Source organism: Cottoperca gobio, chromosome 8, assembly GCF_900634415.1.
Source record: "Cottoperca gobio chromosome 8, fCotGob3.1, whole genome shotgun sequence".
Taxonomy (NCBI): domain Eukaryota; kingdom Metazoa; phylum Chordata; class Actinopteri; order Perciformes; family Bovichtidae; genus Cottoperca; species Cottoperca gobio.
The window spans coordinates 10,564,458-10,584,223 of NC_041362.1; the positions used below are offsets into that span (position 1 = coordinate 10,564,458).

The 19,766-nt window shown below is 43.4% G+C and overlaps 1 protein-coding gene across 5 annotated transcripts in view; it reads left to right on the forward strand.

The window, feature by feature from the left end:
* Positions 1 to 19,766, forward strand: part of cep112 (centrosomal protein 112) — a 95,115-nt gene that overhangs the window by 64,247 nt on the left and 11,102 nt on the right. For 4 of the 5 annotated variants that reach the window (XM_029437524.1, XM_029437526.1, XM_029437525.1 and 1 more), the window contains 2 exons: positions 2,900 to 2,962; positions 8,201 to 8,350. In XM_029437524.1, the coding sequence (XP_029293384.1) occupies positions 2,900 to 2,962; positions 8,201 to 8,350 (213 nt within the window). The remainder of the gene's footprint in view (positions 1 to 2,899; positions 2,963 to 8,200; positions 8,351 to 19,766) is intronic. The other variant, XM_029437527.1, reaches the window with a different exon arrangement.

Here is a 19,766-nt window from a genome sequence, read left to right on the forward strand (position 1 = left end):
TCATGTTTTTGTTTTCTTTCTTGAGAAATGAACCCCACAAATCAGCTCCCTAGTGTGCAGCACACCGCATGTTGTGTGTGCGTGGGGAAACTACCAGCAACCATTGAAAGAGCATGTTTTGTGACTCATTACTTTAAGAAATCAGCTGTCAATCAGTCGTCACATTTTGTCCTTTCTGTGCGTGGACTATGATAATCACCCTTGCGTCAGTTTTATATTTTCTGTCAGAGTTCAGCTTTTAGGGAGGTGCTGAAAACCATAATTGCTCTTTAGCGATGTGAGATGATTGGAAACATATCGGGGGGGAGAAATGCCATATGGAGGCAATATCCTGCCCAGTGGAAACAGGCACACTGACTTTAACACACACACTTAAGTTCTTATGTGTTGGCAGGATTTCTCTATTGAGAAATGTTTACTTTGGTTTCTTCCTGCTTTAGCAACAATACAACAGTCCATACCAAGAAAACACCTTGAGCAAATGTCACTTTGATACATCAAACCCCTAAATGTGTGTTTGGCCTTCATGAGTCCTATTTGTCCATTGTCTGTGTTTGAATAAGTGTGGCATATCTTCAAGTGTGAGTGTGTGTGTGTGTGTGTTTCTGTGTGTGAGAGAGAAAGTTGTCACCCATTTTTCCTCCACTCCCGTCAGTCCGTTTCTAATGTGCACGTGTCAGTATGTGTCTATGTATGTGTGTGTGTGTGTGTGTGTGTTTGGCCTGGTTCCCACTGCAGATTATTAATTAAGTTCTGGTAAGCGGTGCATGCCTTGCCTTCTGATCCACTTCCACTCTCTTTAACACACTCAAACACACAAGTAGCCCTACACACACATACACACACACACACACACTTCAAAGCAGCCGCACTCCACACAGCTAGGAATAAGAGGCGATTGAAGAGCCTGATACAGCCTCAAAGTGCCTTCAGCACAAAAATGCCTTTGGCAGGGCACAGGTAGTCTCTTTGAAAATGCTTACACACACACACACACACACACACATATGGCTGGGCTTTTAATTTAGCTCCGATTTTCTCTTTGTATTTGTCACAGTCCTGTTGGGCTGTTTTTCCTTGCATGTACGATCCACATCTTCATCTATTTCCAGCCATTTTTAATGCATGTTTAGATGGTTGAGTTGTATAGTGTGTGATGTTGTACAATGCTTCCTGCTAAATCCCCCTGAGTGACTGTAGGTAAAAGGAATAGGCTAGTAGCAAGCTCTTTATGTTTTTATGAAACATCTGGCCATATGTTACCATGAATACACTCACACGTGTCATGTACAGTACAGAGAGTCACACACACACACACACACCTCATTACCTCAAAGTCAATTACAAAGATGATGCTGATGTATAACTTTGATGTAAACATTTTCACTACTGAGACACATTTAAGTCTCATTCTTTCCGATCACCTTCAAAACAAGATACAATGTAATACTAACTATCACAGTTTCACTTCAACTAAGCTGTAGTCGAGCTGGAGCAGTCCGGCAGCATTAAAGGGAGACAGCAAATGTGTCGGCTGTAAAGAAAAACATGGAAGGACTCTTATTTGCGCCCCTCTCCCACACACAGTTCTTTCTCTTGCCTTTTCTACACACTTCTTTTGTGTCCCTCTCTCTCATCAGCTGCTATAGGGCCCCTAGGGACGAGCAGGCTGCCACTCAAAGAGTCCTCGCGCAGGAAAACAGGCCAGTATCCTTGGTGATGGCTCTGTGTTTCCGCGGTGACAGGTGTGTCCGCTCAGAGCCGGGCGGCGGTGTTTGTCAGGAAGTGTTTGGATGGGGTGCAGAGTCCAAATGCAGCTCAGGTGTTGACGGCTGCGAGGGGCGCGTTCAATAAAACCGTGTTTGTTATTGGGTTGTCCTTCTGTCAGTGGCTGTCAGAGTGTCAAGCGTGTGTGTGTGTGTGTGTGTGTGTGTGTGTGTGTGTGTGAGAATCATTTAAAAAACATTTTCTAAACACATTTCTTCATGATTGCCATTTTAAAGATATTTCCTACGTTTGTTGAACAGGAAGTTTTCAAGCATTTAAAACAATAGGTGTGTTATTCTTTGTTGCTTTTCACTGGCTCGTCAATGCCATGGCCTAAGTTGATCCACAACCCCTGAAAAGACTCTCCTTGCCTTTCAAATAATGACCTTCTGTCTGTCCCCCATTAGTTCGAGCCGTGGTGTCTCTACAGTACTCGTATAGACTGTGTCACCGGGCGTACAGGCAGCCATCGACGGCCCCATCGAATTCCAGCACTTCACACCTAATTATCTCACTCCACTGTTCAGCCTCTCATTGAAACTCTGGCATCACAACACAGCTAGCTGAACGGTGGCAGATCTTGTATTAGACACTCGGAGTCTTTGCTTCCAGCTGGCTAGCTTCCCATAGAGAAACAACCGAAAACAAAGAGCCGAGCGCCGCTCAACAATCCCCATTCACTCCCATCCCGTCTCCACCGCGTTGTGTCTCCCAGCTTCTCCCGATCATCTCTCTTTTTCTTCTCCCTGTAGCTAATTGGCAGCAACGTTTTAATTCCCCCCCCCCCTGCCCCCCTTCTTGTTAAGTGATGAATTGTTGGCAGGGGATCAAAGGGGAGTGGTGCCCACTGTGCACCATGCCCGTCACTACCTGCTGGCACACATGAGCGTCGAGACTGGCGCTGTGCCAAGGGGCCACGGGGACACACTGCCAAGAGGCAGAGGTCAACATGAGTGTGCGTGTGTGTGTGTGTGTGTCTGTGTGTGTGAGTGAGCATGGGTAGGTTGGGAGGGTAGTGTATGCACTTCCTAACAGAAGATTCAATTTCACAACTCTCTCTCTCTCTTTGTGTCTCTCTATCCGTCTGTCTGCATATCTCTTTCTCACACTCCCCTCTCCCTTCTTGTTGCAGACCAACAGCAGGTTGAAGCAGATTGAGAAGGAGTACAGTCAGAAGCTCGCCAAGTCTGCCCAGGTAATCAGTTTTCTCTTCTACCCTTCGTTTTTCCCCTCCTTTCATTTTATATTCCTCTTTTTCCACTGAAACGCTTGAAAGATTGGACGAATGTACTGATGGGAGAGGTGAGGAAGCGCATACGTAAACACACACACACACACACTCTCTTGAATACACAGCGAGCCACCTTGCCCTTTACCCTGAAACAGATAAGCACAAACACACACAAAGTGCACACACATCCTATATCCGGCATGAGGTCTGTGCAGAGCTCAGGCAAATAAATGTACACAGAAAAAAACCGCCACAAATTGTTTAACACAAAGAAAATCTAAAGCTCTGCTGTCTGGCTTTTCTCTTTCATCTCTGTGTCCAGAGGTGTTTCAGGTGAAAAGCTCTCCTTCGCTGCTTGAATTATGAATTGTGTGAAGTCAGGACAGGTTATCAGGTCTCACAGCAGATATGTTGGATGTTTTTTGATAATACAAATGTTTGACCTTAAAGCAGCACCAATCAATATGTTTATAACGGATAATTGAATCAGATACTTATGTGTAAGGGATCGCTCGTAGTGAGCTAGAAGGAGAGTAAATATTCAATTTAAATTCATCAGGTGGCCAGAAACACAACTCCAAATGAATGCTTATGTTCCTGAATGTGCTAATAAGTGACTGTTTGCCAACGTTATATATCAAGGTTGTATTTACAATTCATACTACTTTAAAATCCACACATTGCTTGACCTACCTTCTGTTGCCCTCTTGTATAATTAATGATGGGAAGGTTTGCACTGGAATTGGCTTTGCTAGCTCGTTCACAAATAACGCACTGAGCCTTTCTTCAACTGTCTCCATGTTGTCTTCACCATCAGCTATCCCTGTCATCATTGAGAACCTGTAGGACAAAACGTAATGTGGTATCACTGTAGCAAGTAGCCTCTGCAACATCTTGAAGTATAAATCAACCTTAAAGTCCCGTATTATAATTCACACACTCACACTGTCCGTTCTTGCACTAGTATTCTCCTCTCCTCCATCCTCTCCCCCGTGCACTCTAATACCTCTTTACTTCATCTCCATACCTGTTTCTCTTCCTCATGTTACGGCATCATCTGTCCACACTTGTGATCGAGGGACACGTGTTTAACATTACTGCTCGTCTCCTCAGACGGAGCCCGTTTAAAACTGAGGTAATTCTTCTCTCCAACCGGCTTTACAACTTCAACGTCATTCAGCAAAATGTCCCCGAAAGTTCAGGCAGCTTTTACCTCACCGGTTTAAAAGATCCAAAACACCCTAAGTAGTGTTTACATTACAAAATAAAAGAGTTTTCTTCTTGATTGTGTAGCAGGGTAAAATATCATAATCATTTGGCCGTAATTGCTCCTCGTTACCCAAAGAGGAGATTCAAAGGGGTGGGTGGGGGGGGGGGGGGTTGTTTTTCTTTCTTTCTTCTCCTCTTTTAAATCCCCCTATTTTGGGTTGGCTGGCAAAGGCACAGAGTTGAAAGCGGGGTTGACAAGCAGATGTTGTGCGAAAACGGGAGCTTATTAGGTTACACAATGCTCAACTTCAAAAGAAGTCGGATGCTGTGCGAAAGTTCAGCCATGTTTGCCCGCTTTGGCGGAGCGGTACGCCGCCGCAGACAAAGCAACAAGTGATTAATCCTCTGTTTTGGGGACACAAAGCTGGCACAGGCTCAACAAACAACACTCTCTCTGACATTAAAGAAAAGTCTCTGTGCGCGGAATTCAACACCTTTGTTGAAGTGTGTTTGTTATACAGAGGGTTCTGCTGAAGGTGCGTTTTTTTTGGGCAAACGTATTAATAAGCGTGATTAATGCGGGCTACTTGTCTTGGGCTTGGGCGGCTTTGTTTTAAAAGGTAAAGGTGGAACAGGTGGGGGGATTTGTTGCCTACCCCTTGGGGCAACTCAGTCGAATGTAAACAAGAGGCCTTTGAACCTCAAAGGCTAACCCCAGTTGTTAACCCCTCAGTGTCTGACAGGGGGCATCGCTCTTCAGCTCAACTGCATGACTAATAACCCAATTAAAAACATACCACGCCATACATTATCCTAAGGGGACTGGAGACGCAGCACGTAAGGGTATATGTTTACGTGCGTGAGCACACACACATCCCTCTCTCTTGCACGCCACGTCTTTGCTTTTGTCTCTCTTTCTCGCACACACATAAACAGACTCTCCTAATTAGTGTCTCCCCAATCCAATCCTGTGTGTTAAGCATCTAGCTGTGAGTGGTCCTCCTGGGTGACCTGTGAACTGAACAGGGCTGTGCTCTCGTTCCCCACTTAATGATCTGGCTACGGTAGGTGGTAGCGGTGGTGCTGGTGGGAGATCATTACTTTATCCCTGACCGTCTCACCGTTGGAGTAGGTGGGTGGAGGGGGATTGCCATGGGAAACACGGCACATGAGAAGTACCATGTTCTGGAAGAAAGAGGTTGAAGTTCACTCCATATGCAAATATACCTCATTTATTTCTGCATAATAGTCTTCACATGTGACCTCTTAGGCGTGTATTAACCAAATAGGATCTGTTACAGTCTTTATTCGAATGTAGGAATGAACACACAGAGAATCATCCCCAGACTCTACAGCTCTACACAGCGTTTTACTGTTTATCAGTGCTTTGTTTTGGTTTTACGGCCCACAACTGTACTGTTTTGGCTCACTCTGATCAGTATCGTTTCTAGAAGTAGCAAGAGACCTGTGAAAAAGCTTTGTACGCTAGCTGGTGAACATAGCGGAGCATTTAGCAGCTAAATAACCAGATTTCTCCCTCAGGAGTTGGTGGAGCTTGATGAAGAGTGAATATTTGACTTACATTCATCAGAAACACAACTCTAAATGATTTCTAATGTGGCTCCAATTTTACAAGGTGTGTTGTGTTTGCACTGCAGCGCGTTGTGCGCCTCCGAAGTGGCCAAAAAAAATCAATTCATGTAGGTTTTAGTAAAAGTTCATTTGCAGATGTTCTTTATAACATAAGATTGACTTCAGTTATAAAGTCACTTGAGCAAACTATGATTTTTTTGGTGCAACTAGTATTTTATCAATTCATTTGCAAGATCAATTCTTGAATAATCATTAACAAAATATTTGAAAACAGTATCAAACTTTTTTTTAGTTTAGAGTTGCAGATAAGTTTTATGTTGATCAACTCCTTGAATCGTTGAATTATTAATTCAGTTTGAATTTTTTGGCGTATGAAACTCTTTGGAGGGCCATGCATGATGTGCATGCCAGTGCAGAAAATAGCCACTAATGTCTGAAGGCTAAGAGCATTAACAAATCAGAGGTGTGTGCAGCAATAAGAGGTCTTGACTATTTCGACATCAGCCACCACGTTTTCACACCCGCAAATGTTTTCTTTTCATGTAACATTGCAAAGCATCCCCTTTTTCCCTATGGTGGCCATTGTTTTATGGCCTTAGTTATTCCGCTTTCTGTTTACAAAGAGGTGTAAATAAACACCAGTCCTGCTTATTTCTCCACTTTATAACCTCCGGTTCATGGAGAGGTAAGCCTGCCTTTAGCCCTAAACAGAGATGCCAGCAGGCTTGGGAAATAGACAAGTCTCACCAGACCAATTACAGACTTAAAAAGGCCTGGCTGGCTATCAGACAGAAAAAGGTGCTGTGTGTGTGTGTGTGTGTGTGTGTGTGTGTGTGTGTGTGTGTGTGTGTGTGTGTGTGTGTGTGTGTGTGTGTGTGTGTATATATATACAGGAATAACAAGACAGACAGCTGAGTTCACCAGTTTAGAGTGCCGCCACCGCCTGGGGCTGAAGACCAGCAGATGCAGGGAATCCATATTGTAAAATAATTATTACGCCCAGAAATGGTGTTCCCATAATAAGGTGTCATTTGTTGCTTTCATGTGGCTTTCCTGCTCACAAAATAAGCCTAATCTCCCTCTCCATCTCCTCTCTCTCTCTCTCTCTCTCTATCTCTCTCTCCTCTCTCTCTCTCTCTGATTAGGGGATTATAGTATAGTTAGAGTATCTATATGGTTTATGCTCTATATTCGTATGTAGAGGGATCTGCTAGATAGAGTCTTCTGATATATACTGATATATACTAGTATAAAACCTATGGAGAGAGAGAGGAGATCTCTATCTATGCTTAGATAGAGGGAGAGAGAGATCGGTATCTCTATCTCTGGGAGAGAAAAAAGAGAGACATGAGAAAAGAAAAAGGCAACCTCTCTCTCTCTCCCCCCTATCTCTCCGTCTCTCTCTCTCCGTCTCTCTGTCTCTCTCTCTCTCTCTCTCTCTCTCTCTCGCTGTCTCTCTCTCTCTCTCTCTCTCTCTCTCTCTCTCTCGCTGTCTCTCTCCCTCTCTCTCTCTCTCTGTCTCTCTCTGTCTCTCTCCCTCTCTCTCGCTCTCCCCCTCTCTCTCTCTCTCGCTCTCCCCCTCTCTCTCTCTGTGGTCGACCTGCACCACTTTAACTCCCTTACTCCCACACATTGTGCAGATTCCAGCAGGGCTAGTCCTCTGGAGTTTGAACACGGTAAACAATTATCTGTCTAGCCCAAAGCAAGCAGCAGCAGCACTGCCCCCCCCACCCCCACACACCTCTGTCTCTCTCTTTCTCTTTCTCTCTCCCCCTTCCTCTCTCTTTCACTCTCTCTCATCTTTCCTCTGCCTTTCCCTGACAGTGGCTTAAATAGAATGTTAATTTTTGACTGGAGGATTTCAAAGCCGAGGCAGTTCCTTTTCATCTTGGTGTGCACCGCAAGTTCACCAACACAAAGTCATTCCACTCTTCAAAAAGGAAGTTGTTTTTTCCTTCCTGTCTATTCTTTTTTTTTTACCTCCCTCTTCTTTCTCTTTCTCTCTCTCGTCTCAAAAAAGACACAAGACATGAGATTTTGAGAAAAAGCATGTGTTTCAAGGTGATTGTTACTGCCATCCAAATCCATGACAAATCATTTTCCATCAGATACAAGTCATTTAGTGAGTTCAGTGAAATGTAGCAAATCAGCATTTTGTTTCCAGGGAACATGTTTTGCATTTTGCATCCAGCAACAGGTTTTCTCTGCACTTTAATTGTTTTACTGCGTCACTTATCTCAAACACAAGCCTAGAAAAAGAACATGGAACTTGTACGTTTTCTTTGCACTTTGAAAGCTTTCCAAAGAGCAGACGGGACATCTGACAGGATGTCAACTAATCTTTTGATTTACGTCATTTCATCAAGTTTTTCCTCTCTCTCCTCTTCTTCTCACCTCCAGCTAATTGCAGAGCTACAAACATCCGTATGTGACTCAAAGGAGGAAGCTGTTCGTCTGCAGCAGGCGATTGAGAAGCAGTTGGAGGAGTCCAATGTTCGATGGGATGAGGAGAGGAGGACAATAAATCACCACGCCGATCGTGCCAACAAGGTCAGTGTCGGGCAGTTGAGAGACCATCTGCTGAATTTTATCTACCAACATTGATATGAGAAACAAAATGACTATCAGTAGGTGTGGAGTCCAGAGCAATATTACTGCATTATCAGAGTTATTATTATTATTATTACAGTTGTTATCAGCATATTGTAGCAGAAGCCTCAAATAAAGGCACCCCCAAGGATATTAAAAAATACATTATAAATAAATATTTTAATAGCAAGGCTTAATTATTAAGTGAGGCATCATCTAGTAACTTGATTTATCATAAGGCAAGATGTATCAGGATCTGTCTAATCGACCTCAACTGATGATTGGTTGATCACAATCTATGCTGATTTTCAGTAATGAATCAGAGCAGCAATAATAATAATAATAAACTCTATTTATATAGTACTTTTCTTAGATTACAAAGTGCTTTCTTGGAAAAAACATCAAATAAAAACCAGCAAACGATACAACAGCAAAAGACAAAAGAAAAAAACTGTAAATTGGTCTGCAGTCAGTTGAAGTTAGATATTAACCAGCTGTAATCCTATTGTAATAATAATAAATCATTCATTTATATTGCACCTTTCAGCTTGACATGACAATAAAAGCAGATAAACGGAGCAAAAGTAGAAACAAAAACACATCTATGAACTCCACAAAACATCAATAACATTGTAAAAGTAAAATACAATATAATAATAGTCAAAAAGAAACACTTTGGGAGTGTAAATCTGAGCATACCCACTAGATAACACACATAAATCTTTTAATTCAATCCCATAATATTGTATATGTTTTGATTAAATAGTGAGTGAGAGTGAGAGTGCTTAGTTTTTACATATTGCGTACACTATAATGGAGGGGATTAAAAGCTGTACCGCTGGCAGCATCTGAACCAGCGTAAATAAATCTTCAAGGTGCCATTTTATCTACTTTTCTCTCATCTTGCTATCTGCTAGCGGTCTTATATACTTCCTGTCCTGTGTCAGTGCTCTCTGTAGTGTTCATCTGCAGAGGCAAACCTTTAGACTGTGAGAACGGGGGGGGCGTCCATAAACTACATCCTGAAAGAAAGCCTTGTCTGGAATTTACTTTTATGGAGTAGACATGGGTCGCTTTTCTTTTGTTAAAGCACTGTCACAGTTTGTATGCATGCGCTCTGTCATTTTTACGGCTAGCTGCAAACTCCATAGTGTCTTTAAGTGGCTTGTGTGCTCTGTGTCTGGCTGAACCTTATAAATCTGTCCGCTGCACCCCACTTCTTTAGTCGGAGCCTCTCTATATCATTACTGCCATTCTCTTTCACAGTTCAACTGCATTTTAGCGTTGAGCTTTTTATTTCTCACTAGTTTATTTCCTTAAACCTTTCATAACTAAACTTCACATGTAGAACTATATTAGTTGATAGTCTTTAGAGGGGGGAAAAAAACGTCTCTTTGTCCATGCTTGACTTTGTAGTCATTTAACATGCCAATAGGTAGCTCAGGAAAAGTGAAGTACGCTGTAAAACTACACTGTAACTGTCTTACAAAATGTACACAAAACAATATTTATCTCGTTTTTTCCCTGTTCTTGTTCCTGCTCTTCATCCTCCTCCGTGCACTTTTCTCTTTTAGACTCACAGGATCTTTAATTCTGCCTCTTGCCCTAGCAACCAGACTGGGACACAGTGGCAGTTGATTGGGCGTGGCTCACTAAATAAAGAGTTGTTGTGTCTGGGATCAGGACATGTTTCCAAACACAACCTTGTCTGTTTGTGGTTTGCAGCTGCCTCATATAGTAAAGAGGCAGATTTGTGAGCCTCCCTTTTAGATCTCCTCTCCTTCCAGGCCCTGGTAGCCAGGCCCCCCCCTCGCTCAGAGTTTCCTCTTAAAGCGACCAGTTTGCTCTGGCTTGCCCCGGCCCTGCTGCACACCTAGAATGCCTGAAATGTCTGTTGCGATCCGTATATGATTGACAGTAAAGACCGGTGGTGGTTCTGTGTTGGTCTAATCATTCAGTCCAGACTCGGGCAGATCTTTTCAGAATCCCTGTCTCACTCATTCATAAACACATTCACACTGTGACACTGTGTTCAGATAAAATGTCTAAATAGAGGATAAAAACTACAGATATGACGCAGTTATATACACTTACGCGGGGTACACGCTACATGAGAATCAAGCCGATTCTGGGCCCGATTCTCCCCTTTCGACAACGGTCACCGATTTCAAATCATACACGTTCAATATTTACGATCCGATATCCTGCTGTGTTTAGGGAACCCCGATGACAGCCGTAACTTATCATTACATGTCGTTATGTGTGGCGTCTCTCAATTTTTCAACACCTGTTAAGATTTGAAAAATCTTTTTGTGTGGGCCAGACTTGGTGACACAGACTCTGGCTACGCTGTCTCATATTGTTGCTTGTAATCTAACTGTAATGACACAACACGCACGCACGCACGCATGCTGTCTCCTCTGTTGTAGGCTGTGTTTCTAGACACAGGCCATGGCATCTGTGTTGGGAGCAGACAAAGGCTTTCTGTTTCCATTATCTGTGTCCTCATTATTACGATCCCCCCTGTATTAACCACCCGCTAATGAGACTCCAATTAATTGTTTGATGCTTATTAAAGGCCAGACATGAGTGGAGAAAGAGAATCAATGAGGGAGTGGAAGGTAAGATCGGTCAAACTGCAAATAAAGAGACAGAAAATGAAAAAAAAAAAAAAACAAGTTGAATAGTTGGTGTAAACTTGAAAGAAAAGGGACAGGAGATGGATGAGATGGTACACAATGAAGGCGAATAAAGAGGGAGAACCAACAAAAGGATGGAGGAAGTGTGAGGATTGAGACAGCAAACAGAAGGACAAGGGAAGAAAGGGGAGAGAGAGAGAGAAAGGAAAAAAAGCCAGAAAGAAATGGCGGAGGGCTGTCAGTGGGCCATCGAGGGAGTGTGTCGCCTGCTGACATTGTTTCCATGCTGCTCACTTCAAAGGGCTCGGATTATGAAGAGAGAGAGGGGCTTCAGACAATGGGAGGGGAAGAAAATAACATCAAAGTTAGCCGCGCATTTGAATTGGGATAATCCCAAAACAGTTGTTCAGAATGCATGCTGCACCGGATCAGATGTCCCTTTTTTTCCCTCGCCAGCCCTATTCTGCCGTTTCTAGCCCGAATTTAACTCCCTCTGTGGCTCTACTGTACTTGTGACTTCTTAAATACGGGTGTTAACTGCAGAGACTGTTGTATCTCGTAAACCCCTTTTTTTAGAACAACGGTAGTACAGTTAAGTATGCTCATTATCTGGGGGTTTTTGTATAAGTGACGTTTTAAGTGGGGAGTATTTTTGTATGAGCAAGTGTGTACATATAGTCATGAGCACTTGAGTGTGTGTGTGTGTGTGTGTGTGTGTGTGTGTGTGTGTGTGTGTGTGTGCCTGTTTGCCTTGCTGGCCCTTCTCAGTTTGAATAGGAAATGGACTAAATATAAAAGTGTGTGTTGCAGACGTGAAGTGCGCAGGCTAGTCAGTGCGATACCCCTGTCCAGATGTATGAGGAGACCAAGTAGCTTTGATGTTTTTGTATATTGAAAGAAATGACTGTTTCTGTACGTGAAAGGGCTTCTTGTTCTGTTGAACCCAACTCTGCAGATTTTAGCCACTTTTAGCTCATTGTTTTGGTTTTCTGTGATTCATACATAGATCGAATGGTTGTGCGATTCAACAATATGCTCGTGGACTAAACGTACACATCCATCCATCAGGAACAGAAAGTTGCCGTGTCAAACATTGTATGATAAATAAAGAGAAGCTGAGGATAAGCAAATTGCCCTTCCAATGTTTCACCTTACTTCCTGCCTTTGTGTCCGATGAATGATCTCCCATATGGAGTTGTTGCCAGTTATATTTAGGTTACCAATTATCTCATAATGGGCAGTTTTATTACACTAGAACCAGGCGGGTGTCAAAGGACTGTGGAAGGTGAAAGCAAGATGAAAGTGTTGTATTTGCTTTCATCTGTCCAGTCTATTCATATCAGGTAAGGGGAATAGGAACCAATATAGAGGAGGCCAGTGTAGCGCATTGGGACATAGCCAGCTGAGGTGAGAGGATTATTCACTTCCTCATGTTATCGGTTTCCTTACACGTGGTTTCTTGGTAAAGTGTCTCTGTTAGTTTTTTCCTTTATGAGACACAGGGGGTTGAGGTGAAGGTGAAGTTTAATAGTGAGGTTATTGGGATTACTTTAGTACAGGATGTGTGCTTGTGTGGCCGTGTGCACAGGCAGTGCTTTTGCCTGTGTGCGAGAGTGTGTGCCTGAAATGTGCAGCTGCCAAATCTGACAGAACTCAAGCCCACATTAGCCTGCCAAGAGAAAGGTGCAAGGACACACACACACACACACACACACACACACACACACACACACACACACACACACACACACACACACACACACACACACACAGGCCCTGTCTCTTTTCTCTACCACACACCCTATATCTTTCCAACTTTGTATCTTCGAACTCTTTCTGTCTCAAACTCTATGTCTGTCTTACACACACACACACACACACACACACACACAACACACACACACAACACGCACACATGCTCACCTCGCCCTGCCAAAAGGGAGAGGTGGCTGGTGAATAAACAATGGCACTCCGCCCATAGTGTCACCCGCCCGGGCTTTGATCAGCACCGCTGTTCCTGCTCCCCACAGCAGTGCTTCCTGTCTTTTTCTGCCTGCCATGAGCGCGAACACACGTGCATGCTCACACACGCACACACACACACACCCATATCTTAGTGTTCATGTCTCATTCTTATACATGGGCCTACATATACTATCTCCCCATTTTCTCCTCACTAAGTCTTTATCTGTATCTTTCTGTCCCTCAAACTCGCACACAAACATAGCTTTGAGTTAGTGCCCTTGTCTCTACATTTTTCAATAGTGTTGCATTCTCTAACGTACACCCACATATGCTCAGTATATTCTCACACACACACACAACACACACACAGGGATGAACAAGGCCCATCCAGCAGTAACTTCAAGTGCAAGTCAAAGAGTTGGTCCTGTTGTAGGGTCCTCTGGGTGAGGTGACAGCAGACACATTACATAATGCAACACAGTGACCATTGTCTCACTCTGTTTGAGGATGAGAGTGAATATATGAGGTGCACTGTGCTTTGGACACTCGACAGTGTTGGCTGTACATTTCTTTGTCAAATGTAGATGAAGTCTATGTGACCTAGATGCTTTAGCTTTTATACATGTGCACCAGTAACGAGGGACAAGGCTCACACACACACACAGCCACACAAACATGTCGACATTCAAGGGGGCTAGTTGTAGCAGCTGCAGTTTGTCTGTAGTTCTGTCGTTATATATGCATTAGTTTCTGAGGGGGTTGAAAGGATGACTTTGCCTGTGGGAAGGAATGGCAGCAGTGGATCAAGAACAGGTGTGCTGGATACCCTCTGTGGCAGAGGCAAAGAGCTGCTTCAATCGTATGTGTGTGTGTGTGTGCGCGCGCATTGGTCTTCTCTGTTCGCGTGTCTGTCCACGTCCTTCAGCACATGTCCATGTTCTTCGTGTCAACCTTGAACCGCGCATTTGTTTAGTGAAGTATAAGCCATCTGTGTCTCTGACACTTTCTTTTGTTGCCGTTTGTGTGAGCATGAATAATACTTTCACAGTTCTTTTAGACTTAAAGGTGAATTAGGAAGTGTTTCCAATATTAACATTAAATCAAATGACTCCCAGTAATGTGGAATACATCACTGAGAATCTACACCTCTGTTTGTATCTCTGTGCGGACTGTTTTAACCTTTTCAAATCTTTGGTTTGTCTGTCCAATAAACCAAAACAGAGCCTCTGCGTATAAAGTTTTGGACACCCGCTCCCAGTTACTGCACACTAAGTATCCAGTTTGAAATGACAGAGAGACGAAGCAAAAATAACGAATGGTGAAAACATCATGCAGTGTGTAACTCAGGCGTTAGCTGACTAAACTTCGGTTAAAAGTTGACAAGGTGATGCGAAAGAGGATTCCAGTGGATTGCATATGTTGCTCTGTTTTTATTTAGCAACATATTAGCCTTAAGAAGTTGATCATTTCATATTGCTTATATTGTTTTCAGCCCAGTGTTGTTCACATTCTCAGTGTCTTTGCTCAGTTACAGCTAAAATGACTAAACTATTTTGTAGAATTCCGGCTACGCTCCATTGTGCGGCTTATGTGGCCGTTGTGCTCCTAAATCCTAAGTGAGTGAGGAGACTGTCGTGTTGTCAGTAAGGCTGCACTCTCCTCCCAGTTCAGGCCTGTTTCGTGCTTTACATCAGCACTGGTGTCTGCTTGAAATGTCTCATCTTGGATGTGTATATCTAAGGCAAGGATCCCTCTCTCTTCACTCTCTGACTCTCTTTATATATCTGTGTAAGCACCCATCTGCCTGCTCCATGTATATGTTAGTGTGTGTGTGTGTGTGTGTGTGTGTGTGTGTGTGTACAGCTCTACATGTGTGCCTAGTGTTGGCTGATTGATGACTTTTCCGGCTGTGGGCAAATTCCCGGCAGTGTTTGATCCACATATCAGAGGAGGTGGAAGTAGGAGAGAGATAACATTCCAGGATGCAGCTAGGGAACGTGGGAATCTCATAGAGACCGTACTCCATTCTCGGACAACGAACGGAAATGACTCCTTAAACCACAGGTCTAATGCTGTTTACAAAGAAACCTGATGTCTTGTGCTTCCCCCCCTAGTAGAGATGACTCCAGTTGCCGTTACTCTGGTGGCACATGACTTGTGCACTCGTGTATAACATTATAATAAATGCATGCAGAGGATTTCTTAGTTTATATGTTGAAAATATAGTCAGCAAATTACATTTATAACATACAAAGCTTCCACTTAACTTCAACAAATACATTTTTCTTTCCTAAATCTCATCATTATTAAAACTTTGTGTTTTAAATCCCATTCTGATCGACCCACATAGGGCCGAGAGGTCTGCCTCTCACAGTCTGATGATGAGCTGCCACCTCTCGTATCGCTTGTTGGCTTTTTACTACAGTTCTGGCTGCAATTCCTCTGTCACTGTATGTCACAATGTGTTTCCCCTATTGATTTGTATAATAATCATATGTCTGGTAAGAACCTGAGCGCTCAATCCTTAAATTAAACTGGCATCTCTGTTCAAGACGAGAGTTTTCGGGCTGCAATTGTATTTGCAAGTTTTGCTAAACTTAACATCCATTAAATGATACACTATTTGATAAACAGAATATATGTATGTGAGCCCGCGCAAACACACACACACACAAATACACACAGGGCACATGGTGCATATTTCAGAGTTGTTTCCTATTCTCTTTCTACTGTAGCTCACAGCAGCTGAAAGAGACAGAGACGGAAAGATAGAGAACAGTGTGTTACCCCTGTGGGCATAGCTCGGTTGCAACATGTCTTCATTACAGCGGCAATTGTTTTACTATTTTCATCAGTACTAGGAACGGCTCCTCCATAACTGTGCTGACATGTGTGCATATTGCAATAGACGAGATAACTGTTCTGTTTGCTGTTCAGGAGAGTTCGCTGCTGCCGCCATCACAGCAGCTTCCCGCTTCAGTTCCAAATCAACTCAAAAAGTGCTGAAAAGCATCAATGCGCTGAGAGCAAGACGATTCATACCAAAATGAGTGATATCTTTCAGAGGGGCTGTCCTCGTCGACTTGCTAAACCACGTCTTTTTATTCCTGCACGCAGACAGACGGCACAGCAAAAGTTTCACTTTTCTAACACCTCAGGAGGGAGACCTCTCCTCCTCCTCCTCCTCCAGCTTCTCTCTTACACTCACTTTACCTTTCCCACAATCCTTTGATAAAGGTGTAGATAAAAGAGAGTCTGTGCTCGTCTCTCTGGCCATCCACCTCTCCTTGAGGTTAGCACCTTCTTTATTATTTACTATTAGATCAGTAGACATACAAACACACACCACCTTGTTCTGCTAAAGCTGCGTGTGTGTGTGTGTGTGTGTGTGTGTGTGTGTGTGTGTGCGTGCGTGTGTGCGTGTGTTTGTGTGTGTGTGGGCGCAGTCCACATACTGTGTCTTTGCTTATATATGTCTGCGTGCTTCATGCCCCTCGTGTATGTATCTTTTCTTACCCTTTTGCTTGTTTGTGTGTGTGTGTGTGTGAGAGAGAGAGAGAGTGTGTGTGTGTGTGTGTCCTTGGCTGGAGGCGGTGCAGTGTGAGGTTTTCACTGCTGTCTGAAGTCGTCCAGCCTCAGTGTCATTAGAGGATCTCTTTAATCCAGACTTTGGGAGAAACTTCTGACAGCACGCTGCAAATAGAAGGCCCCGCCGCACATGAAGAGCAGCTCGGCTCCTAACAAAACACAAAGTTTAAAGAGGCCCCTGGCCTTTTTTCCTCCTCCCACTATTCCCTCCTTTCTTTCTTCTTTGCTTTTTTTCCTGCCCTCTGTTGCTTTTACTTCACCCTAGGGAAACATGCCTGCCTTATCTGCACAGGAGGACCACCCAGGAAAGATGACTCAGGCATTGGTGTGTGTGTGTATGTGTATATATATATATATATATATATATATATATATATATATATATATATATATATATATATATATATATATATATATATATATATATATATATATGTGTGTGTGTGTGTGCATACAACACTGGAATTGCACACTCATTTGACTGAGTGTAGCACTCACATTTTTAGAACTTTTGCTGTTAATATTAATGCATGCCTATACCTGCTTGGATCGCTGTGAGCGGTGTGTTTGTTGGTGCTTGCGTGCGCGTGTGCTTCGCTAATCCTTTGAGCCAAAGTTTGGAATGAAAGGCAGAGGCACATTGCTGACAGAGAGGTGAGAGAGGCCTTCAAGTTCCCCGACTGTGGGACTGTGCAGCAGAGGTACACCGCTGCCCCATCTCTTCACTGTCCTTCATGTCCCTCCGGTCTTCAGTATCTCGCCGTCTCTCATTCTCACCTTTCTGAACTTTTTCTTCTTCTCTTCCTGATATCCTCCACCTGTCTTATCTTCCCGGGCTTTTTGCTTTGCAATTTGTTTACTTATTTTGCATTCATCCATCTTTTTCTTTCATTCTCCACCTTCTCTCTCCCCCCCCCCCCCCCCCCCCCCCCCCCCTTCTTCCTGGCCTGTTCATAATGATCCCAGTCTGCATGACTGATAAATACCATATCGCCGTAAACATCTGGAGACACTTTAGCAGGATCCTCTACACTCGGTCATTTCACACACTAAATCCTATAGAAACATGCGTGTGTGTGTGTGTACAGTACAGTACAGTACAGATTTAAGTCAGACAGGAAGTTAGACTAAGAAAATGAGGCAACAGACTAAAGTTGCAGCATCTGCAGCTTTTGTGGAATTGTGTTTTCCAAGTGACCTCTCTTATATTTACCCATAAATGATTTGAAAAACTGTTATTGGCAATTAGCAAGTTCATTCACGGGTTCATTGTTGCTTCAATAGACTTTTTCTTGAGCACATTTGTTGTGGCTGCCAGAGATAAAGTGATATATGTTGCTCTATGCCTGAACACAGCACAATAAGACCATCGTGTCTGACGGCGATGAAGACTAAATATTTCCGAGGGCCCTTTCTGACTCATCAGCGGAATTATCCCTTATGATTCTATTAATGAAGTAACAAGTATTGAACTTCTACCCTCAGAGTTGTTTTAAGCACATCAGATACAGAACCCACATGAAAGAGACGAGCACGTCACCACTGAGGCCCACTAAGTCAGCCTTACTTCCCAGAAGACCTGGTCCAGAAAAGCTGTGTCACAGTGCGGGGAATCAGAAATGAGTTTAGAAAGGGGGGGGAAGGTGGGGGAGATGGTTCGTCAGTGTCTTCTTTGTCAGCCGTACTGCTGCATTTAAAGGATAGATGTGGGTTAGGGTTAGGGTCACAGTGGGTAGATGTTGTAGGAAGGAAAGCTAACAATTACAAGTACTGACGACATATAATCCACTGACATACAGCAAGAAATACACTTCCATATAAATTACCATACACTACAAATAAATTAACAAGCAGTGCAACACATCATGCCTTGGTCGCTGGGATCAGAAGACTCGTATAAATGGCATAATCTCCACACACATAAAAAGGCTTTTTCTAGTGTCGTGGAGCCTTTTGATTCACCAACAAACAAAATGAAATGATGAAATCGAAGGCAAGTGGGTTGCACTGGATGGAGATGTGGGCTGTGATGGGTTCGTGACTGGCTAAGAAATACCCTGATTAATAGGATCAACGCGCTGGAAAACCAGCTGCCTTTCATGTTGCAGAGCTACAACTGACCTCAACATGCTCCAGAATCATAACAGTCTAGTAATGCTTGTTGATCTAGAAATCCATCTGCCAGAGGCTTAAATTAGCCACACTGCAAAGGAAGGAGGTACATTATAAAGCTGATTTACCTCCATCAATGCAGTTCGGGGACGCTTTCACACTGTGGCGCAATCTTATTAAAAGAAAGCGATTTAAATGTCGCAAAAAAGGGACATTTTTCATCGATTTTTAAGCTACTGTGAGATCTACTGTATGTAACAATCTGACAACAAAGGTTTCAATTTCCTTTTTAGTCAGTTGCTCTCAGAGAGTTGCTTCCTAGAAGTTCAACCAGGCCCTGAAGCCTAACGGTCTATGTGTGATTTATGTCAGTGTAGTGGGTTGTAGATCAGGCCGGTCATGCCTATCACCTAGAATTGTGTTTCCATCAGCTCTTAGAATCGACAAGGCAACACCTGGCCCGCTCACTCAACTCCACTGAGGATATTGTTGCCAGATCCCCACATACACTTGTTGGAGGGTGTGTGTGTGTGTGTGTGTGTGTGTGTGTGCGTAAATGCGTGTCTATGCTTTTATGTTCAGGTGCGTGTGTGTGCGCACATCGCTCCCTCTGCTTTTCATGCCGACTAATCAAAGACTAAGTGTCCACATGTGCGCTCGAAACATCTGGTTCTGCGTCGCATGAAGGAACTGCGCATTTCTTTCCACTGCTATCACTTTCAGGCCGAGAGGTGGGAAGGGGGGGGTCCTACACACACATACACACACACACATTCAGTGCATTTTCTTTCTTTCCTTCTTGCCTGAATCTTAGAAAGCAGAATAGATTAAATTCTGTATTGGCGCCCTATGGGGAAATGTGACTCAGGTATTTGGAGTACATGCGAGAGAGGTTCTTATCCACTAAATGATACAATAATAATGATCCTTAAAGGAATGCAACTTTGCAAATGCATGGAAGTTTGCTAATTCCCTGAGCAAGTCTCTCTTTCTGTATGCCCTTGTCTCGAAATGAGTTTGGGCTTAATGAGGCCATGCTCGCCAGTAATTACTGTCATGACTTTATTATTAGA